We start from the raw sequence: 24530 nt of genomic DNA, 5'->3' as shown, positions 1-24530 counted from the left end.
GTTGAATCTCTTGCCGATATTCACCCCTTTGAAGATGCTCCATGAGCCAGAGCTGGAGTAGCAAGTTGCAGCCCTCGAAGTGTGGGGCTCCTTGTTGACACTTTTCCAAGGCTCGGTATATCTCTGCGATGATCATGGGCACTATGCTAAATGGTTGTCCACCAATTCCCTCCATCAAAGTTTTGGTGACCATGGCTAGCCTGGTGTGGATCCTTGCTTTCTTCATTGGAAACACTATCATCCCCAAGAAGTAGAACATGAAGACAAAGACCCTTCGGTGAATATGCCCCAACGATGTAAGAGCAAACTCATCCGGATATGTACGGTAGGATTTGCTGTGATCGTACCTCTCGTACAAATAATCAAAGGGAATGTAGGACTTCTTCAAACATGTCAAGTCTGGATTCTTCTTTAGGCCCATCATTTTGAGAAAACCTCTACCCTTGCAATTTTCCGGCATTAACAAACCCGGGGTCTCCCATGATATACCAGTCAATCCTCCTATTTCCTCTAGCAGGGGTGTCATCTCAATCTCTCCGAAGCGAAACACAGACCTATCACAATCCCAGAATAGAGTAGCATCTTCTATGATTTTGTTGTTGGGTTGGACCTCCAGGAGGGAAGGTAGATTTCCTAGGTATTTCTGGACAAGAGTCTGATCACTGGAATGAAGATCCTCCCACCAGCTTAGCAACCTTGGGTGGATGTTTGTGACCATGCCGAATCTGGGGACTTCGTGCCTCCTCATGTTTCTGCAAGACAAAAGGGTTAGGCCCTTACCCCCACCAGACTCGACTATTAAATACCAATAATTGGCATAAAAACATTTAGTTCTCCAAATAAATGTACAAAACGTGATAGTGTCCGTTTGGGTTTTTGGGAAACCCAGTGGACTTTGGACAAGACTATCTTAAAGAGTCATTATGCGGACAACATAACTGACTCAGCTAGGTTTGACCATGATGCATGCACAGTTTAAATAGAGTAAGGTTTCTATGAGGTTTTAGAATGGTACCATCGAGCGGACAACTCAAGAGGAAAAGACACGAAACCGTCGACTACACCATTGATCGACTGGTTTTACCACAAATACGCCTTTGCCGGATTTAAAGGGTGATAATATCGGAAGAGCGCAACCACTCATTATAAGCATTGCTATGGTATTTGTTTGGCACGAGTGAAATATGATGTTGGAAACATGCATATGCAATAATTAAAACAAGTTGTCACATATTTGCACGTTCATAAAGTAATAATTGCAATAATTTAAAACAATAATAAAGGAGTGCAGTAAAGGAAAGCAGTGAAAGAAACAAGGGAAAAAACAAAAGACAAGTTAGTTTTCTGCAGTAGAAGAGGGAATTGAATGCTTAAAGGTATTAAACAAATAAGGCACATAAGAAATGTAAAGTCACAGTAATAGGTTGAAATGGTAGAAGCCTAAAATATATCCCCAGCAGAGTCACCACGCTGTCGCGTCTCCCTTTTTCTCGCAAAAATTGGGTTTGTGACATTTGGGAGATAACTCGTTCCCTTTCGGGAATTGGGTTTGAATTGAAGAGTCGCCACCTAATGATTTAAGTGCATTAGGACACTAAGAAAGGTTTGGTTTGAACAACCAGAGATTGGGTAAGGGCTTGAAATTATCCTAAGGGAAAGATGTTAGGCACCCCTCAGGATCCACTAGTGTGGTTCCCGGCCAAGCTATTGCTATGACTTAAGTGCAAATAACATATAGACAAATAAAGACTTCAAATAAGAGGGTATTTTCACGTAATGGCTACAAATCAACAAAAGTAAGAAAAAAGAACTAAAAAGAGTTGATTTTCTTAAAAGAAATGGTTTAAAAAGATTTAAAAGAAACAAAGAAAACAAAGGGAAAGGGGGTCATAGGTTTGTTAATAATATGGATCACCCCACACAACATCCGGTAATCACTCCTCAATGAGGGGCTACACGAGATGTTATCGTGTGGTCATCATATCCATATCTACCATTTCCCACCCCGTTGAGGTATTAAAGCGTGGAATGGTCTCGCTTACTTATTGCATGCTATTATCCGTCCCCATCTTATCAGCCCCGGAGGCTCTTGGGACTACTAATCCTAAAGGGAGGAGGTATTGGGATTATTTGTGGTTTCAAAAAGTAAAATACTAAGGCGACAATCAAAACACGTATGGCTAGTATGGGGAAGCATATAAACAAATGAAAAGGCTCAAACAAACCTCCTTTAAGCAGAGAAAAGCAAGTAGTTAGCATGACTTACACATATTGTTTAGGGTCTGATTAAACTTAAAGGATCGAGACAGTCTGTTTTATTACATAGTTCAGATAAGAAGCCCGAGTCAGGCCTGCCTGCTGGTTGTAGCATATAAAATCTGATTCAGTTTATAAACTTTCACCTTATGGCTTGCCTAAGTGTTAAATGAAGACCCCTATAGGCATGATATCTACTGATTCCAGAAACAAAAATGAATACATACTGATTTAAGAAAATCGTCTGTTATTAAAGAAAGGCGGGTTTTAGCAAAAGAGCATGCGTCATTGTTACTAGTTTTAGACCTATAAGCGAGTGAAATGATTCAAATTCGATTAAGGCTCCTATAGGCATGCTTTCTATGTGTTGTTGATATTGGACACTTTTATAAATGTAGTAAAAAATGCAAAAACCTTATAGGCATGACATCTAGATGCTGAATTTCGTTTAAAGCCTATGAACATGATATCTAATTGCAATTGATTATTTAAGACCTACGAACATGTTTGCCTGATGAGGAATGCATATGCAAGATTCAGAAAGAACCTATAGGCAGGATATCTACATGATGTGCAGAAATTCAAAAATTCCTATAGGCAGGATATCTATATGCTATGCAGAAGTTCAGAAATAAACTATAGACATGGTTATCTACCTCTTTTGCATACATAGTTACCCTCCCTTATCACTGACCATTCCCGAGAGTTTTATTACAAAATTATTACAACCCAGAAAAGGTAAAGTAAAGGAAAAATACATCATAAATTAAAAAAATACAACCAAGGAGAGCCTGATTCAGACTTCTTGTCTGAAGTATGAAGTAAATCAACTCTAAGAGATCATATTTCAAAGTCTTTCTCCTATTTGGGGTGTGTCAGAGTTCCCTAAGAGTCTCATATGAACTCCGGACAGTGCTTACACCCAAATGTATTACGGATTAAGCCATAGTGTAGTGTGGAAGGGCCAGCCCTCAGGTGTCCAAATTCAGAGGGAGCTCGAGGTCCCAAGGCAAGGCTCACAAGAGGAGGGCAGAACTTAGGGACTAAGAGAGAGTGCAAGTGCAGAAGTAGGATTCTGAAAGGGGAAAAGGGAATCATCTCACATCATTACACATAAGGGTATAGGGGAATGGGAAGTTACAAGAGGTAACAGAAAAGCGGGCTAAAGGGCATACCCAGCAACGGGAGATGCTGTCACACCTTCTGGCCTATTTGCTTAGAGGTCAAGACCCCAGTGGTTCAAACATAATTCATGGACAACAACTTACATTGCCATGCCTCAAGTCACCACTCACATAGTGGTGATAGAGGAATTAGGGTTCATAATAAAACACACATAAGGAAATCAGCATGCTAATTTAAGTGCTGAGATATACAAAAATAGCCGATGAACATAGATACGAAAGTAGTAACTACACATTGTTATGGTGCTAAGAATTAAATCAGGACATACCAGATTTCAGGGAAACAAGTAAAGGAAAGCAGTAAGTCTTGTAAAACAGGCCACAGTGCAGTCAAGAAGAGAATATTATTATGAGAGAGTATGAGTTCAGAAGGATTCTGATGTTGTAGTGTGTAAAGAGGGTCGTACCTTTTATAGTGTAAAAATCAGGCAGAAATAAGGCAAGAAAAACAGTTAAGGAACTGATTGTCAATCAATTACATAAGGCTTCCCTTAATAAAGGGATTCTGATTCAAACGGGTGAAAACCATTTAAGGAAAGAAATTAAGTAAGAACTTTGTGCACAACATGCAATCAGGGGCAAATACATAAAAAGTTATTTAAGGACAAGGTTTTGAAATACACGGTTTGCGCAAATAAGGTAAGCAAATCAATTAACAAACAGTAAATCAAAAAAGTCTGAGATTTTGCATGAATGAACCGAGTCAAAAAATGAAGAAGGGTTTTAACTTAGGCCGAGTAACAGGGAGAATCAGCAAAACAATGGAAAGAAATCAATCAAGCCATATTCAGAAGGAAGTTTGCACTAATTGCAAATTTAAAAACCATTTAGAGGAAAATTCATCATATATAAGGAGCATGTGAGCATGAAAGAAGACTGTCGTGTAAATCAATAGAAAAATTCAGTGTAGAAGAGTTTAGCAAAAAGTTCAGCATTATATGAAAACAAAGATGTCCAAACTCAGTTCAGAGACTCAAAGTCAGTCTGAAAGAGTTAAGGGTTCTAAAATAAAACCCTAGTTTAATCAAACCTCGGCAGAACCCCCCAAATTCTAGGGTTTTCTCCTTGAATCAAGTACAGAGATGAGGAGGCAAGTAGTTGAGTCGAAACATGTTTAGAGGTTTCAGAAAAGAACTGAAACTTCTAACATGCTTCTTCCAGCAACAGAACTCATGAATAACATGTAAATACAGTAGAGGGGTTCAAGGCAAACAAAGTAAAGAAACTAATTCGAAACATGATGAGAAAAGACTAATAAGAACAGTAGAAGAAAGCATGATTAAGAAGATCCTTTTAAAAGAAACTTAAACAAAGTTCAATAGAAGAAAAATAGTAAGAACACTTAAGAATACGGTAGAAGAATACTGATGTTTAGCTTAAAGCATATATATTTCTATGTATATCGCTTCATATTTTACATTTGTTTCGTGAATTTGGGATGTTAAATGCTATGATTTATATTAATTTGAAGTGTTTTTATGTGTAGTAATGATTCGGGAGCAATTGGGGGCCGAAACGCGCGAGATTTGAGCCAAAACGAACGAAACCGGGCAATGTGCGGCCCTAGACCTACCCAACACGTATAAAAGCAAGACTAAACCTATTTTTGAGGGGGGAGATGCACCTTGGAGCAAAAAGACACGCAAGAAACATTGAGGAGCAAGAACATCTCAGAATTCTTCATCTTTTCTAGTATTTTTCAATTAATCAAAACTTATGCAATTGTTTGATTACATCATGAGTGGCTAAACACCCATTGTTCTAGGGTTGTGATTTAGCCATGAATATTGTTGTTTAATGTTGACTTGACCTTGATTATAATTCACCAATATATGGTTGTTTCTTCAATTCTGTGTTTAATTGCTTAATTGTCTGGCCAGCAGTTAGGTTCTATTTACTATCTATGCTATGCTTGGGAAATCCATATTTAGATTAGAGAAGAATTGAAGAGAGCATGATCTTAACCCTTAGGGGGGAGTGAATTTGTGGTTAGGATAGGAATATACCTAGTCACCGTGCTTAATTAAATATCGTGATCTTAATGCGTTCTTAATAGATTGATTTCATAGGAATATAGGCATTAATCTATTGAGAATAGGTGAGTAGTACTTCGGGAGAAGGCTATGAGAGCATTTATTGATTAATTAGCAACCATGAGTGAATTATATGAAAGGGAGAGTTAATTAGAACACAATACGATTGGTGAATCGATCACAAACCTGGAATATTTGTCTCTATTGAATACGCAACAATCAACTCGTTACTTGATAACTTAGTTATTATTTAGAATTGTAGTATAATATAATCATATTATTGGACTTTGATTTTAGCTGGATTGAATAACAATTTTAGTGATTTAGTGAGTAGTTTACACAAGTCTCTATAGGTTCGACACTCAACTTATCATTATATTACTTGTCGACCACGTATACTTGCGTGTGCATTTGGGAGCAACAAGTTTTTTGGCGTCGTTGCCAAGGACTTGAATATAAACTACTTTCTAGTTTTTGCTTTAATTGTTTATTTTGTCTAGTCTAACGTTACTTGATTGTTGCTATAATCTCAAAAACTTTGATTGAATGCGTAGGGTCAGAAGCCAGGACAAACTCAACGGCTTTGACCCCGAACCTGAGAAAACATTTCACTGAAGGTTGAGAGAATCAAGGGATACAAACAATATTCAAGCACTCATTCAATTTCATGTGAATATGGCAGAGGAGCAACATATGGCTATTCAGGAGGTAGAAATGCCCCGTATTGCTAATGTTACCTCCAGCATAGTGAAGCCTAGAATCATTGGGCACTTTGAGCTGAAACAGAGCATGATCCAGTTACTTCATGCAAACAGGCAATTTATGGGTCTTCCACACGAGGATCCACAACAGCATATTCTGAACTTCTTGGAGATTAGTGATACTTATATCACTAACGGGATCACTCCAGATTATGTGAGACTCACACTTTTTCCATTCTCTCTATTGGGCGAGGCTAAGCGATGGCTAAAGGTAGAACCAACTAATTCAATTACAACATGGAATGATTTGGCAAGAAAATTTCTGGCAAGATTCTTCCCTTCAGGCAAAACTACAAAGATCAGAAGTGAGATAGTTGCCTTCAAACAAAAAGCAGGAGAATCTTTATACTCAGCTTGGGAAAGGTTCAAGAGGCTACTCAGAGACTGTCCTCATCATAATCAAACGAATGAAGTGTTATCTCACACATTCATAGAAGGGCTACATTCTGAAACAAAGATCGTGGTAGATGCTACAGCTGGGGGTCAAGTGTTGGAGAAAAGCTTTGACGAGATATATGCATTATTGAACAAATTCTCCAAGAGCAATCTGGATTGGCAAGGAGAGATGGGCAGACACACAGTACAAAAATCACCAGGGGTTCTCGAATTGGATGTTGTCTCAGCATTGTCAGCACAGGTCTCTACGCTGACCAACCAAGTCAATCAAATGACCATGATCATTAACAAGCAACAAGCCCAACCAGTGCAACAAGTTCAAATATTTTGTGAAGTATGTGGAGAGGGTCACATGAGCAATCTATGCCCAGTAAATCCAGAGTTTGTATATTTTGTGGGTAATGCAAATCGAGGCCAAACAAATCAGTATGGGGACACTTACAATCCCAACTGGAGGAACCACCCAAACTTCTCTTGGGGTGGAAACCAAGGTCCTCAGAATCAATACAGGCCTCAAATACCTCAACAGCAATATAGACCACCTCAGGTTGAACAACAAGTGAGTCCTACAAGTCACCTTGAAGACATGTTAAAGAAAGTGATGGTTGAACAACAAGCCCTCGCCGAAACAATGAGAAATTTGGAGCGTCAAATGGGACAGCTTGCCAGTGCTCAAAACACTAGACCAGCTGGAGCTCTTCCAAGTGATACTGAGCCCAATCCTAAAGCTCAAGTCAATACAGTTACCTTGAGAAATGGAAGAGCACTAGAAGAAGTTCCAAAGAAAAAGAAGAATATAGATCATCCTGAAGAAGAATTAGCTCCCACACCAGTTGAGGGGAATGAGAAAGATGATAAAGGACCCAAGCCAGTAATTGAGACTAGGCCACCACCTCCATTTCCACAAAGACTACAGAAGCAAAAAGATGATGCTAAGTACAAGAAATTCCTTGATATTTTGAGCCAAATGAGTGTGAATCTGCCTTTGGTGGAAATTTTGCAGGAAGTGCCTAAGTATGCAAGGTATCTTAGAGATATTGTGGCAAACAAATGAAGACATGCAGAGTTTGAAACAGTTGCACTTACTGAAGAGTGCAGTGCCAGAGTTCAGAGTAAACATCCTCCTAAGTTGAAGGATCTTGGGAGTTTCACAATTCCTTTGTCTCTTGGAAAACAAGAAGTTGGTAGAGCCTTGTGTGATTTAGGGGCTAGTATAAATTTAATGCCATCCTCTTTGTTCAAGCAACTCGGATTGGGGGCGCTTAGACCTACTACAATCACTTTACAGCTAGTAGATAGGTCACTAGTCATGCCTGAAGGAATTATTGAGGATGTGTTAGTTCGAGTGGGAAAGTTTATTCTTCCTGCTGATTTTATTGTTCTTGATTACGAGGCAGATGAGGAAGTGCCCATTATTTTAGGTCGACCATTCTTAGCTACCGGTGGAGCAATTATTGATGTGAGAGCAGGGAAGTTAAAAATGAGAGTTGATGATGAGGAGGTCACTTTTAATGTGTACAAGGCACTTAAGCTTCCTAAGCATTATGAGGACTTGTGCATGATTACTGTGGTAGAATCGAAGGGGATAAAGTAGAGTCCTTATGTGACTTATAGTGATCCAGATGGGACAACTGAGTTAAAGGAGGTGGTATTTCCAGCTGAGCGTGTTAAGATGATTGAGAAAAGAACCAGAGATGAAAGAGGATACCTTCCGAGAGCGTGCAAAAAGGCTAGACTTCATAGGACAAAGAAGAATAGAAAGTGCCCAGCCTGAGCAGAATAACAGAGTTGTGCCACGACTATAAATAAGGCGCTTGTTGGGAGGCAACCCAACCTGTATATCTTTTATCTATTGATTAATTTTTTTTAGTGTCAAGTTTTGTGTTGTTTTTATTTGCAGAGTAGGGGAAGTCTGAGTACCCAAAGTTGAAGTTGAGGAGCATGTTTGATCTTAAGTGTGGGGTCGTCCCAGCCCTTAATATTGAGGATCATGTCCGAGCTAGGTCTGAGAGGGTCTCAGGGAGTATTTCTCACCCTTGTTTTAATATTTCTCTATGATCATACATCGAGGACTATGCATAATATAAGTGTGGGGTGAGGAAACTACTTTTTGGAGTATAATTGTTTTTCTTTTATAACTCATAGTAGACATAGTCTAGGTTAAAAAAAAAGTTGAAAAAGCTCGGACTTTTTCCGACGATGGATCTTTTGGACAATTTTCTTGAGGGATTAAAGTTCGATTTAAAAATACCAAAAAGATTTTTTTTTAATAGCTAGGTAGTATTTCTTGGTTTTTCTTTGGGCACCGATTCTTTTCCAAGGATGTAGCTCGAACCGGGCACTTTAATTTCTTTTTAGGAGTATTTTAGGAAGAAACTGAGTCATTCTAAGATACTCATTGACATGGAATGATGCTGGCACATTAGGCTATGACATACATTCTGTTTTCCCGTGTATTTGGTTTGACTTGTGAAGCCTAAGTAAAGTAAATAGCCTATTTTGTGACGCCGTTTCTCAGTTGTTTGACTTGTATATCACATAGTGCAATGTTGCTTAAATTTCTCATTTAATTGTGCTTCCTTGACTTGAGAGTTGAACAAAACCGTCTTGATTGAGTCATGTGCAACGTGTGTGTGAGGATTGGTGATTTTCTGTGCTATCCTGTGTAGTCTAGAACTTGCCCCGTGTGTTAATTGAGGCGAAATTGTAAGTTGTGCTATATCTAGGAGATGACGTAGGCATTTTCGTGCTTGATCATAGATGTGTTTGTCACATAAAAGTAAAATTTTCCGTTGCTATCCCCTTTGAGCCTACAGACCTTTCTTTTGGAACCCACATTACAAGCCATACCCCATTCTATTCTTAATTTGATATTGATTGAACCTTTACCTTCTAAGACACTTAGTCGCTAAAAGGATTAAGGTTAGAGATTGGGGAGTATCTTTTGAGTGGAACCATAGAAGGGCCCGTTGGTGCACTAATGTTGAAATCAAAGGTCACTAGCCGATGAACTTTATTGTATGGAGTGTGTGAAAAAAAAAGAGAAGAAAAATGATAGTGTGAATGTATGTAGAAAATAAAACACCTCCAATTCTTATTGATTTGTGCTAGTGAAAAATAGAGAAGTGCTTAATTGAAAAGAGGGCTATGTTATATGTGGCAAGTGAATTGGTTGAGAAGAATATGAGCTTGAATTGTAAATGTAGTGTATTAAAGTGCTTAGGAGGGTGAGTCACTATTTCTAAATATATCCTACCCGTCCCTTAGCCTACATTACAACCTAAAAGTCCTAATTGATCCTCGATTTGGCTAGCTTAAATTAGTGGAGATATACACTACGGGCAAGCTTATGGCATGACCACAGGATGCATATGAATTCTTTGTGAGGGTGAGCGAATTTTTTTCAATTGTGTGATTTGCTTAATCTATATTCGAAAGCATATTTGAATGTGTGGACCAATTTATATTCACTCTTTTGTTTGTTGGTGAGGGCACATGATCTCATGAATGATTGGTAATGTTGTAAACTTTCTTGTTGGGTAAGTGCATGAATTGAGGGTGCTTAGTGGTTGCAAGTCGAATGTTGAGGTTGGGTGGTGACGAATAGGTTATTGGAAATTATTGAATCGAAGGGTTATACTTGGGCTTGCTTAAACGGAAAGAATGTGAATTTTTGTGTGTTCATGCTTGTGTGCCGGTATTGATCATAGTCAAGGGTATAGTGTGTGGTTAAAAGTTAAAGTGCTCCTCTATAATTGATACTTGTACGTAGTTGGGGGGTTTATTAGATAGTCTCATTGCTTGAGGACGAGCAAGAGTCTAAGTGTGGGGTGTTGATGTTTAGCTTAAAGCATATATATTTCTATGTATATCGCCTCATATTTTACATTTGTTTCATGAATTTGGGATGTTAAATGCTATGATTTATATTAATTTAAAGTGCTTTTATGTGTAAGAATAATTCGGGAGCAATTAGGGGGCGAAACGCGCGAGATTTGGGCCAAAACGACCGAAACCGGGCAATGTGCGAATTTGGGCGCCACAACCCTACCTGTGGCGCCAAAAATAGTAGCTCAAAACTATGGGGCGCCGTGGAGGGCGCCTGGCACTAGCCAGGGCGCCGGTGATGTGAAATTTCTCCAATTTCACCCAGGACAAGGTTATTTCGGCCCTAGACCTACCTAACACGTATAAAAGCAAGACTAAACCTATTTTTTGAGGGGGGAGACACACCTTGGAGCAAAAAGACACGCAAGAAACATTGAGGAGCAAGAGTATCTCAGAATTCTTCATCTTTTCTAGTATTTTTCAATTAATCAAAACTTATGCAATTGTTTGATTACATCATGAGTGGCTAAACACCCATTGTTCTGGGGTTGTGATTTTGCCATGAATATTGTTGTTTAACGTTGACTTGACCTTGATTATAATTCACCAATATATGGTTATTTCTTCAATTCTGTATTTAATTGCTTAATTGTCTGGCTAGCAGTTAGGTTCTATTTACTATCTATGTTATGCTTGGGAAAACCATGTTTAGATTAGAGAAGAATTGAAGAGAGCATGATCTTAACCCTTAGGGGGGGTGCGGATTTGTGGTTAGGATAGGAATATACCTAGTCACCGTGCTTAATTAAATATCGTGATCTTAATGCGTTCTTAATAGATTGATTTCATAGGAATATAGGCATTATCTATTGAGAATAGGTGAGTAGTACTTCAGGAGAAGGTTATGAGAGCATTTATCGATTAATTAGCAACCATGAGTGAATTATATGAAAGAGAGAGTTAATTAGAACACAATACGATTGGTGAATCGATCACAACTCTGGAATATTTGTCTCTACTGAATACACAACAATCAACTCGTTACTTGATAACTTAGTTATTATTTAGAATTGTAGCATAATATAATCATATTATTGGACTTTGATTTTAGCGGGATTGAATAACAATTTTAGTGATTTAGTGAGTAGTTTACACAAGTCTATGTGGGTTCGACACTTAACTTATCATTATATTACTTGTCGACCACGTATATTTACGTGTGCGTTTGGGAACAACAAATACAGTAGGCAAAACATACCAGAACATAGTAGAAGAAAATAGCAGGACATAGTAGAAAAGCATACAAGAACATAGTATAGAAAGCACAGTAGAAGAACATACAAGAACGGAACATAGAAAGCACAGTAGAAGAACATACATGGTAGAAGGAAAACATAGAACACAGTAGAGGCAAATACACACAAAAGAAAAGGAAAAAGAAAGTCAGAGAAACACTTAAGCATTTTTAGAAAACTCAAAACACCATTGAAAACTCAAAGATAGCACAGATACACAACGGATCTAAAGAGATCGGAGAAAACCTCGAAGGGTTTGGGTTTCAAAAGAACCCTAGAAATGAGAAAGGCTTTGAAAAGGTCACCGATCTGAGTCGGAGAGGTCAGAACCAGGCTCAAAACACCATGGTACGCCGGAGCAAGGCCGGCGATGACTCTGGAACATTGAATCGGCAGAGGTCTGGGTGCAAACCTTCGAGGCCAGGCCTTGAATCTTCAGAGATCAGGTGTGTAAGAGTAATAAGAGGTAGGTATAAGACTCCCATAGCCCTGGAAGCCATGAATTCCGGTGGCTTTCAGGGTGGAAGCGGTGAGAGTCGGCTAGGGTTCTTAGAAGACTCGAGAGAGTTTGAGAGAGTGCAGGGTTTCAGAGGCGGCTAGGGTTGTGAAATGGTTAGGGTTAGGAGGTAGGTCGGGATTAAAAAAGGAAAGGGTATTTGGTGGCCGTTAATCATTTTGATCAACGGCCTGGATTAATTAAGTAGGTGGGGCGGTTTAACAGGTTTGGGTTGGTTCAAACAGGGATTGTGTCAGGGTAATTGGGTTTAAAATTGGGTTCAATTGGAGGTTCAAATAAGGCTAAAATTGAAATAAATGGGGCTAACATTTAAATAGCCATTTTCCCTTATTTATTTTATAAAAATAGTAAAATAATTTCTGGAAATGAATTAAAGGTACTAAAATGATTAATAATATGTAATTATCAAATTAAAAATACTAGAGTCAATTTTATAATTATGAAAATAATTAAATCTTAAAATAGGCTAATATCGCAATTATACGCAATTTAGCTTTAAAAATAATAAATAAATTTGTAAAAATATGCAAAAATTATGCCAGCTATATTTTAATATATATATATATCCAATAAGTGAATCACCCAAAATGATAATTTTGGGGATAATTATTGGGTTTTGTTGATAAAATAGGGCAATAAATTAATTTAAAAGTCTATAAAAATTAAGAGAAAAAATAGTAAAACCTTGGGACATACTTATATATGCATATACCTACTATTTTGAAAGTATTTTGCATATAAAAATATACAGAGAAAAATTGGGTATCAACAGCCCCTCGATTAGGGAATCCCAAGCCATCGATGCATATCCGATACCGAGCGCTCATGCGCGCATACGAACGTGTGGAAGGAATTCAAAGAGTTACTTTTCAAGCTGAAACAAGGACGCACGATAAGAATTCAAGAATGTGAAATTTTTCCTAAAGATTTTGCAGCCTCTCGAGGATAAATATAGACGTCTCCGTACCGATCCGCGAGACTCTACTAAACCTGCTCATGACTCATGAGACCTATCTAACCTAGGCTCTGATACCAACTTGTCACGACCTTAAACCCGAACCTGGTCGTGATGGCACCTCTCGTGAAGACAAGGCTAGCCAATTAAACCCAATTCACTTTTTAAACAGTTAAATAACATAAAAGCAGTCTAAAACATGACATAGCAATACTAAGTAGCGGATAATGTCAATAAAGTGCGGAAGTACAACCCAAAACAGCCCTCATCGGGGTGTCACTAGTCATGAGCGTCTATAAAACCTAATACAAGTCTGAAAGGTCTACAACTAGCACAAAAGTTTGATATGAGATAGAAATGATAAAGAGGGAGAAACACGGGTCTGCGGACGTCAGGTAGCTGCCTCATGAACTCCGAATATCCGCCGAGAGCTCTCAACTCGCACTGGCGGGATCAGCAACGCCTGAATCTGCACACAAGGGTAAAGGGAGTAAAGACTCCAACTCAGTGAGTAACAAAAGTAAATAACGACTGAAAGTAAGAAAACACGTAAGACACAAGGCATTCTATAATGAAGCAGTAAAACCATTTAAAAGTAGTAAGATAGTGAAAAGTCAAGTAAAATCCTCTTTCAACAAGTAAACAAGTAATTGACAGGTAGTTAAGGTAAATCAAATAAACAGAAGTTCGCCCCTCGGGCACAGTATCAACAATTCCACCTCTCGGGCAACATCTCAGAACAGTACCAGCCCCTCGGGCAATCACACAGAACAATACCAGCCCCTCGGACTCAATCTCTCATCACAATGGGTACCCGCGCTTACTGGGGGTATGCAGAGTCCTGGAGGGTCCCCTTACGGCCCAAACGCAATATCAAGCCATCTAGTGGCATCAACTAGGCCCTTGGCCTCATATCAATCAACCCACCTTATGGCGTACATATCTCAGGCCCTCGGCCTCATATCAGTATCAGTGTTTCCTCACAACGTAGGCCCTCGACCTTACTCAGTCAAAAATCATCATAAGCCTCTCGGGCAGTAGTAAAACAGTGTTTCTCAGCCCAAATATCATTTAAGTATTAAAACTGAGTAAACATGGCTGAGTAGTAAAACAGTGGAAACTAACATGATTGAGTTCAAGTATGAAGTCAAAACGGTGAGGAAATATCAACTAAAATCCCCGAAGGGTTCAAGTAGTTGGCACTAGGTCCAAATATGGCATTCAACCCAAGTAATGATGATAGCAAATAGTTTTCAATTAAATACGCGGTAAATCATCAATCGGGACAGACCAAGTCACAATCCCCAATAGTGCACGACCTCACGCTCGTCATCAAGCGTGTGCCTCACCTCAATATAGCACTACGATATGCAAATCCGGGGTTTCAAACCCCCAGAGCATCATTTACAATAGTTACTCACCTCGAACCGGCTAAATCTCTAGCTCGCGACTCCTTTGCCCCTCGAATCGGCCTCCACGCGCGTCGAATCTATCCAAAATCAGAACGATGATGTCAAAATAATTTAAGGGAATAAAGCCCAAGTGAAAACAATCAATAAAGGGCACAAATCCCGAAATTAGCAAAATCCGAGCCCCGAGCCCACTTCTGGAAACTCAAAAATTTTCACATCATTAGATTCCTTATCTTCCCACGAGTTCATATATGTCAATCCGACCCCAAATCGTCCTCCAAATCCCCAATCAAAAGTCCAATTTTAGTTCTTCAATTTTTGGCTTAGTTTTCATGATTTTCTAGGTGTAATTCACAATAGAATCGAGTTTTTATTCCAAGAATCTTACCTCCCAAAGATTCCCCTTGAATCCCTCTTCAATTTCCTTCCAAAAAACTCCAAAAACGAGTAGCTATGGGTGAAATAAGCCCCAAAATCGCGAACAAGACGACTTAAAAACATTCTGCCCAGGCCTATATTTCCTTCTTCGCGAACGCGGTCAAACCCACGCGTTCGCGAAGCACAAACTCGCGTTGACCAACTTTTCCTCTATGCGAACGCGTAATTACCATCGCGAATGCGATGCTTCGTCCACCTTAACCTTCGCAAGCGCGCTCACTCATCCCCGAATGCGATGAACACTGGACCTCGAACCCATCTGACCCAATTTCCTCTACGCGGTCGCGAAGACCTTCTCGCGAACGCGATGCACCACTTACCAGCCCTCCGCGAACGGGAAGCCCTTCTCGCGAACGCGAAGGCTTAATTCTTGCCTTCCTCAACTGCCTCTTCGTGAATGTGAGGCTCCACTCGCGAACGCGAAGGGTAAAATCCCTGCAACAGTTGAACAACATTTCTGCAATCTTCCAAACTCTAAAATGGTCCGATTGACCATCCGAAACTCACCCGAGGTCCCCGGGACCTCAACCAAAAGCACCAACATATCCTAAAACCTTATTCAAACTTGTTCCAATCATCAAAACACCTCAAACAATATCAAATCACTCAAAACACATCGGATCCAAGCCTAAGTTTCTAAAATCTTCCAAAATACGCTTTTGATCAAAACCCAACCAAACCACGTCCGAATGACCTGAAATTTTGCACACACATCCCAAATGACATAACGAAACTACTGCAACCCTCGGAATTCCATTCCGACCCCTATATCAAAATTTCGCCTATCAACCGGAAATCGCCAAAATATCAACTTTGCCAATTTAAGCCTAAATCTACTACGGACCTCCAAAATTCATTCTGATCGCGCTCCTAAGCCACAAATCACCTTCTGAAGCTAAACGAACCATCGTAACTCACATCCGGGCCCTCTAACACATAAGTCAACATCTGATTGACTTTTCAACTTAAACTCACTCTTAAAAGACTAAGTGTCTCAAACCTTGCCAAATCCTTTCCGAACTCGATCCGACCAACCGAATACCATACAACACGGATAATTAAAGCATAGCAAAGCAGAAATAGGGAAAATGAAGTGGCAACTCATGAGACGACTGGTCGGGTCTTCACAGAACGATTTGTATGATATAATTAATATTGAATATCTTAGAAAAGCATTGTTGCTAATTATTATTTTTTCACGCTAGATGTAGATGCTAGCATGTGATGAAGTTCAGTGTAAATTCAAGTTACACTATAACATCAAAAATCTCAAAGCTATAACTTGAGTTTAATGCTATAACTTCAAGTTATGTATTAATATAGATTGGGTTCAAAAATCTCTTCGCATGTATTTGTTCCTGTTATGATATGATCTACTATTTAAGAAAAATTAAACTCTATTTTGTAGTCATATTTTTTTCGGGCTAAGAATGCTGAGTATTGAGTATTGCTATTTAACTTCTTAGTTACATGGTGTAATTGACAGTTAACTTTTAACAGTCACTAAATTTCATGTTCTATCATTTTTTTTTTACATAATTCAAGTTTATAGTAATATAATTTGGATGAAAGTTTCTTCGCTCTTCATGTGGTCATAGCAAATCCTAAGGTTGATTCTTTAGATTTTTCTTGATGATACAAAATCAGCAAAGTGATTCGACGAATATTTTACAGATAAAAACAATTGTATCATCGTCTTTTATCTTATGTTGTCCAATTGCTAAAGCAAAATGTTTTCTATCATCTGTTTGAAAAGAAGAATTACCGGAAGTGTTCTCCATGAATATTAAACTTATCAGTATCAAATTATGTGCTAAAGATTGTTGGATCCATAGAGGAAGAGAACTTCTTTTTCATTAAATTGCAATGCATTGGTTTTGGCTATTCATCAATGTTATACTCATCTTTCACATTATTCGAAGGTAATATTGAGCCCTATACGCTTTGTGATGATAGTAAATATCGGTCGATATGCTCATTACTCATCAATTTGAACTTGTACTTTTTCTTTCAAATTTTGTGTAACTTTTCACGCATACTCTAATATTACTTATACATTTCTCTTTAAAAACGGATTCACATTGCACAAGATTATTATTAATTTGTTTTTCTTATATTTAGGATTATAATAATAATTTTAAACCTAAACTTTAAGATTAATTTATTATAAGGATTATTTTCTTATAAGTACGATTGCCGAACAACTTACATACTTGTGCCAAGAAATTTTATTTGTATATAATCTGATCAAAACATACCACTTATATACAATTTGCATATAAAAGTTTTGTTGTATATATATCTAATAAAACATACAACTTATATACAATTTGCATATAAAAGTTTTGTTGTATACGTACCCAATAAAACATACAACTTTATACTACTTGCATATAATTATGTTATTGTATGTATTTTGTCTACCTCTTCGGATTTTAATAAGTAGTTCCACCAAAATAAATTAATCTTCACTAAAGTCCATCAAAATTGAGATAATAACTCAAAAGAATATTTCTAATCTTTTGCAACTAAAACAATCCAAACAAATAATAATTTTATAAAACTCAGCCTGATTTGGAAACTTGATATGTGCCCGCCAAAGAATATTTCCAATTGTTTGAAAGTTTACACTCTGTTTGGATCATTGTTCCTTATCGTTTTATAATGTACTGTATTGTATCATATCGTATTGTATTGTATCGTTTTATAAATATAATGTTTGGATAGATTGTATTGTTTGTTATTGTTAAATAATATTTTAATGTTTGGTTTGACCGTATCGTACTATACTGTAACTGATAAGTTTACCAAAATACCCTCAATTGTTTAAATATTAAATTTATCAAAAATTATGCATAAAAATAATTTTAAAAAATAAAACAGAAGAAGGCAAAACACCTTAAGAAAGCAGAACAAAGGAGCGAGACAGAAGAAGGCAAAACAAAGGAACATAACTAATTAGAATTGAGTTAAAAGCAAATTAGGAGAAAAATCAAATAGAAGGCGGCAAAATACCTATAACGTTGGCGGCAGAAGTTTTGGAAACAAATAAAGTAGTTTATAGGTCGAAGATTTAGAATTAAAATAGAAAAAAAGTTAAAGGGTAAAATAGAATTATGGAGTAATAAGTTAGGGCATAACTGGAAAGAAAAATAGGAAACAATCCTACCACACCAAATCGGTTGTTTCAAAAAATGGGACTTTTCATTCTTCCGGAACAATAAATTTAACAATACAATATAACCAATTTTAATGAAACAATCAAAACAAACGTTGTTTTGAGATAACAATACAATATGATACAACCGGGAACAACCATCCAAACAAGCTGTTAGGTAGCAAAATAGATAGGGGCCTACGTGGGAAAACTTAATCCCCGCTCCAATAAGCTGAAAGTTTAGATAGTCAATCTCACTTTTACCACGCGAGCGCCTATCAAGTTTGCTAAATTATGTTCACCAATTTGGTGACACCAATGGAAATGGAGAAAAAGACAAAACTCTTTGAATCCAAAGGAGAGGATGTTCAAGATGGAAATGTAAATTTGTCAAGTATAATTTTTTTATTAATAATAAATACATTACAAGAAAATCAAAAGAAGGGAAGAAAGTTGTAATATCATAACCCACTAGAGTTATTAGCGTCACAAAGCGAAACTTGAGAGAGATTTCTGAATTTATCTCAAAATAGAAATAGAGAAGAATTAGTGGTACGCATTCTTTAAAAGATTGTTTATCGTTTCTAATTTTATTATTTCTTTATATAGATCATTGTAAAGTTGCATTGGGAGGATGAATATATTGAATCAAATATCATCGTGTAAATTGATGAAAATCAACTCTCAAAACGACCGGCCGGATCGTTACAATATCATATAGTAACTATTATCAACATTAGTTTGTATAATCTATCTCATACTATAATATACATAATTAATAATAGTATAATTTAAAGTTTTATATTTATTAAGATAGGTTATATGCGTAAAGTGCGTACCCTAATACTAGTTATTATAAAAGCACAAATGTTAAAACGTTAAATATTGAACGATTAAAATATTTCCGAAATCTTAATCGCCTTTTATGTCCTTTAAAAATAAATTATTTCTTCAAAATAGTGTCGTCTCGGTCGCACATTTAACATAGCGTTCGGACTCATGTGCCTTCCAGAACCAGGGGTATTCGAGCTTGTTGCGTACGATTAGAGAGCCTTGCGGCGGCAAAAGGATTAGACGTATAATTTCATATTGAATAAAATTATAATATTAATTGCATGGGATTCTAATCCGATCAGGTTTCCTACTTATTCTTAAGTTTACGGCCATACCAATTTCACAAGGACAATAACTCATATTTGCATCGCCTTTACAAAAAGGAATATAGTTCCTCATTATTTTATTGCAACACACACGACATATCATTTTTTATAGGTAAATTAATTTCCTTTGTCACAAGAATTGTAATATTTGTATTCTTTCCTTTTTGCTGTTTTTGTTTTCTATCGACATTTGAATCAATGATGGTTGTGTTTGAGGTAATTTAATTTGATTGATGTTATCAATGAAAAAGCCATTACAAAATATACTCAATGAATAAAGAAATATTAAAAAGGAAACGACCAAATAACAAGTTAATGCAATTACGTATTTTTTTGAAAGTGTGATCCTTTGGAGGGTCAAGCAATGGCCACTTACGTCTTGAATTCAAATATTAGTTTACTAACAATGCTAATTTATCATATACATTAATTACTTCCATTTACTCCAACAGATTTTACCTTTAGAACAAATATGCATGTGAAGTTTTACCATTTTTAGTTGTATACAGTCGAAATTAGGTATGCCCGATTTCGTGGGCTTGAGGGTTACTTCGAGAGCAAAATCGAAATAGACCAGGCGCGGACCCGAAGGCAAAGTACAAGCTTCAGAGATCGAAGTGCTCGATGAACACCGAGGCCATGTATGACTGGCCTCGAGATAATACCGTTATGGTTTCATAACAGAAAGAGCGAGATTTCCGCAGTGGCCCTAAGATCACGGCGTAAATACTGGAACAGATTTGTACTAGGCGGTTAGATAGTTGTATAATAAGATTCCTTACCACAATTGGAAGTGTACCTTATTTAGGATTCCCCTACTATATAAAGGGGACCCCAATCATTTGTAATGCATCAATTATTGAGAAGAGAATATACACGTTTCGCTTTCTTGCTTACTACTCATCAGAATTGTCTTTTAGCTTTATTGTTCTTACTGACCTACCTCGAGACCACCTTACCTCGAGATCGAGACTGCTTGTTCACTGGTTTGATTCAACTATTTCTTTAAGCTTATACGTTTGATTCTTTGATTATCAGTGGGTATTGGACTAAATCACATATCTTTAAGACCTCAATACAAATTTAATTGTTACTCATATTTTAGGGTAAACAGTTTGGCGCCCACCGTGGGGCTAAAGATAATAGTGATTATTTCAGTACTGATTCTGATAACACGCGTTATTTTCACACTTGTTCTTGTCAAGCATTTTTGTTCTCAAGTTAAAACATGTCAAACTCACAAAACGCACTCGTACATGGCGATGATGGTCTTGGATTTCATGGGGGAAACAACAATGTAATTGCGTCGGGAGCCGGTGTACCACTGATTAACCCTGGGGAAGTGCCAATTGTGGAACCAGTCGATGTTAGTTCAAACATAGCTTTGAATGCAGATTTAGGCGCAGACCCCAGAGGAAGTGTACGCAGGGAAGTCCGATCTGGTGGCCAAGGAACACTGAGTATAGGAGATGAGGGAGTTAGTCTCCAGGTAATTCGAGATGCTACAGGCTCAATAGGTTGCTATCGCTCAGCTTCAAAGTCAGCATAAAACTCCAAGTGTGGTCGAACTAGAAATCACTCGTCGTACTGAGCCAATGCCAAAAAGATCAAACGTTAATGGATCGGGGACTGACCCCACAATTATGAAGATGCTCGAGGATCTCAACAAAAGAATCGAGTCGGGAGAGAAAAAAAATGGAAGATAATGCCAAGAAAGTGGAGACGTATAACTCCCATGTTGATCAAATACCAGGGGCACACTCGGTCTTGGATGCCAAAAAGTTCGTACAAAAGCCGTTTTCTCATAGTATGGCTCTGAAGCCCATTCCTAAAAAGTTTCGTATGCCCAAGATACCTAAATACAATGGGACGAGCGATCCTAATGAACACATCACTTCATACACATGTGGGATTAAAGGAAACAACTTAAATAATAATGAGATCGAGTCGTTTTTGTTGAAAAAATTTGGGGAAACTTTGTCAAAGGATGCGATGATTTGGTATCACAACTTGTCACCGAATTCCATCGACTCGTTTGCTATGTTAGAAGACGCCTTCGTGAAGGCACACGTCGGGGCCATAAAGGTCGCAATAAGGAAATCAGACATTTTTAAGATAAGACAGAGGGGTGATGAAATGCTAAGGGAGTTCGTATCACGATTTCAAATGGAGCGAATATAGAATTACCACCGGTCACATATGATTGGGCCGTTCAAGCTTTCACTCAGGGGTTGAACGAGCGGAATTCGATTGCATCATGATAGTTTAAGCAAAATCTGATCAAGTATCCAGCTGTAACTTGGGCAGATATGCATAATCATTATCAATCGAGGATCAGGGTTGAGGACGACCAGTTGTGAGCCTCTCGAGTTTAGTTCATCCAAATAGATTGGTAGTTAAGGTCCCGAGGGATATCGATAGGGAACCAAGGTCGAATAGAGAACTGTATCAGCCATATGTTACATATCGAAGAAATAATGGTTCAGGGCGCAATCCACCTCGCAACGATCGAAGAAATGATCAAGGGCAAAATCCTCGGGGACTTATGAGTAAGAATGGTTTTGATAAACATACCGATCCTGTAGAAGCACCTCAGTTATCGGAGTATAATTTCAGTGTCGATGTATTGGGGATCGTTTCGGCTATCGGAAGGATCAAAGACACCAGGTGTCCCAGACCTATACAGACTGATCCTTCTGAAAGAAATCCAAACTTGATGTGTAAATATCATGGCACATATGGCCATAGGACCGAAGATTGCAGACAGTTGAGGGAGGAGGTAGCTCGATTGTTCAACGAGGGCTACCTTCGAGAGTTTCTCAGTGATCGAGCTAAGAATCACTTCAGAGAAAGAGACGCCAACAAAAAGAATGAGCAGGAAGAACCGCAACATGTAATTCATATGATCGCTGGCAGGGTCGATGTTCCGTAAGGGCCTATATTCAAACGAACCAAGGTGTCGATCATTAGAGAGAAGCGGACTCGGGGCTATATGCCCAAAGGCATCCCATCGTTTAATGATGAAGAAGCGGAGGGCATTTCTTAGCCGCACAACGATGCCCTGGTAATTTCTATTTTGTTAAATAAAATTCAAGTTAAACGTGTTCTAGTGGATCCAGGTAGCTCAGCAAACATAATCAGATCAAGGGTCGTAGAGCAGCTCGACCTGCAGGACCAAATTGTGTTGGCATCTCGAGTCCTAAATGTCTTCAACATGGCAAGTAAAACAACGAATGAGGAGATAATCCTACCAGTGAACGTGGACGGACTATCCAAGATACAAAATTCCATGTCATCAAAGGCGACATAAGATATAATGCACTACTCGGGAGGCCATGGATCCACAACATGAGGGCAGTATTGTCGACCCTTCATCAAATGATAAAATTCCCGACAATGGATGGTGTGAAAACAGTTTATGGGGAACAACATGCTGCACAAGAAATGTTTGCAGTCGATGAGGTGACACCAATATCAGCATTTTCAACCTTAGAAAAATCGGGCAAAGATAAGCAGATATCCAAATAGCAATCACCGTCCCCAGCCTCGACCGAGTCGGAGAAACAGGTAATCGAACAAGAAGAGAATTTCCTTACTCCTCGAACTTTCATCATTCCTGAAGAGTCGGATGCAACCAAGTCAACAGTCGAGGAGCTGGAACAGGTCATACTGAATGAGTACATGCCCGAGCGAAAGGTATACCTGAGAACGGGGCTAACCCCCAAACTTAGGAAAGAACTCATTCAGTTTCTTATCGATAACATAGATTGTTTTGCTTGGTCTCACTTAGACATGACAGGGATCCCACCAGAAATAACAACACATCGCCTAAGCCTCGACCCCAGATTCAAACCGGTGAAGCAAAAAAAAAAGCCCTAGTCTGAGGTGAAGCATGCATTCATAAAGGATGAGGTAACTAAACTTCTTAAAATAGGATCCATTCAGGAGGTAAAATACCCCGAATGGTTAGCCAATATAGTTGTAGTCCCTAAACAAGGGAACAAACTTAGAATGTGCGTAGATTACAAGGATTTAAACAAGGCGTGCCCTAAATACTCTTTTCTACTGCCTAACATCAATCGCATGATCGATGCCACTGCTGGCCACGAGATCCTTACCTTTCTTGACACCTACTTCGGGTACAATCAAATTCAGATGAACCTAAAAGACTAGGAGAAGACCTTGTTTATCACTAAGTATAGAACATACTGTTACAATGTAATGCCCTTCGGGCTAAAAAATGTAGGAGCTACATATCAACGCCTAGTCAACAAAATTTTCGAGGAACAGATAGGTAAATCAATGGAAGTTTACATTGACGATATGTTGGTTAAGTCCCTGAGTACAGAGGACCATTTAACTCATTTGCAGGAAACATTCAAAATCTTGAAGAAGTACAACATGAAGCTTAACCCATAAAAATGTGCCTTCGGTGTCGGTTCAGGAAAGTTCCTCAGCTTCATGGTGTCAAATCGGGGAATTGAAATCAACCCCGACAAGATCAAATCCATCGAAGATATCACTATCATAGATAGTGTGAAAGTCGTACAAAGGCTAACAGGACGTAGAGCCACCTTGGGCCGATTCATTTCGAGGTCATCAAATCGAAGCCACAGGTTCTTTTCCTTACCCAAAAAGAAAAATGATTTCGCATGGACCCCGGAATGCCAACAAGCATTGGAGGAATTGAAGCGATACTTATCGAGCCCACTCTGCTTCACACCCCGAAGGTGGATGAGAAGTTGTACTTATATTTGGCAGTGTTCGAAATAGCAGTAAGTGGTGTACTAGTTCGAGAATAGCAAGGTACGCAGTTCCCTGTCTATTACGTAAGTCAGACTTTAGGAGATGCTGAAACTTGATATCCACACTTAGAGAAATTGGCACTTGTATTAATAAGAGCATCTAGAAAGTTAAAGCCATATTTCCAGTATCATCCCATATGTGTGTTAACCACTTATCCTTTCCGAAATATTTTGCATAAGCCTGAGTTATCGGGCCGACTGGCCAAATGGGCTGTCAAACTTGGCTAGTACGATATTGAATATCAACCCCGAATGGCCATCAAGACTCAAATTGTAGCTGACTTTGTGATCGATTTTATGCCAACCCTCGTACCCAAAGTGGAGAAAGAACTT

The 24530-nt window shown here is 38.3% G+C and overlaps 2 protein-coding genes and 1 non-coding gene across 3 annotated transcripts; 2 read left to right on the top strand and 1 right to left on the bottom strand.

The window, feature by feature from the left end:
* The first annotated feature begins 6148 nt into the window (after window positions 1-6148).
* On the top strand, window positions 6149-7684 carry LOC142181035 (uncharacterized). The gene is made up of 2 exons (XM_075253148.1): window positions 6149-6721; window positions 6776-7684. The coding sequence occupies exons 1-2, from the start codon at window positions 6149-6151 to the stop codon at window positions 7682-7684; spliced, it is 1482 nt and encodes a 493-aa protein (XP_075109249.1).
* Window positions 6530-6634, bottom strand: LOC142181330 (small nucleolar RNA R71). Its single transcript, XR_012709997.1, has one exon. It is a non-coding gene; the product is annotated as a small nucleolar RNA R71 (small nucleolar RNA).
* Window positions 7685-7852: 168 nt separating the features above from the next.
* On the top strand, window positions 7853-8224 carry LOC142181034 (uncharacterized). The gene has a single exon (XM_075253147.1). The coding sequence runs from the start codon at window positions 7853-7855 to the stop codon at window positions 8222-8224; it is 372 nt and encodes a 123-aa protein (XP_075109248.1).
* Window positions 8225-24530: the final 16306 nt, after the last annotated feature.

The sequence above is a fragment of the Nicotiana tabacum genome, chromosome 5, assembly GCF_000715075.1.
Source record: "Nicotiana tabacum cultivar K326 chromosome 5, ASM71507v2, whole genome shotgun sequence".
NCBI classification, from domain to species: domain Eukaryota; kingdom Viridiplantae; phylum Streptophyta; class Magnoliopsida; order Solanales; family Solanaceae; genus Nicotiana; species Nicotiana tabacum.
The sequence above is the reverse complement of the archived record's forward strand: the minus strand, read 5'-3'. Positions and strand labels throughout refer to the sequence as shown.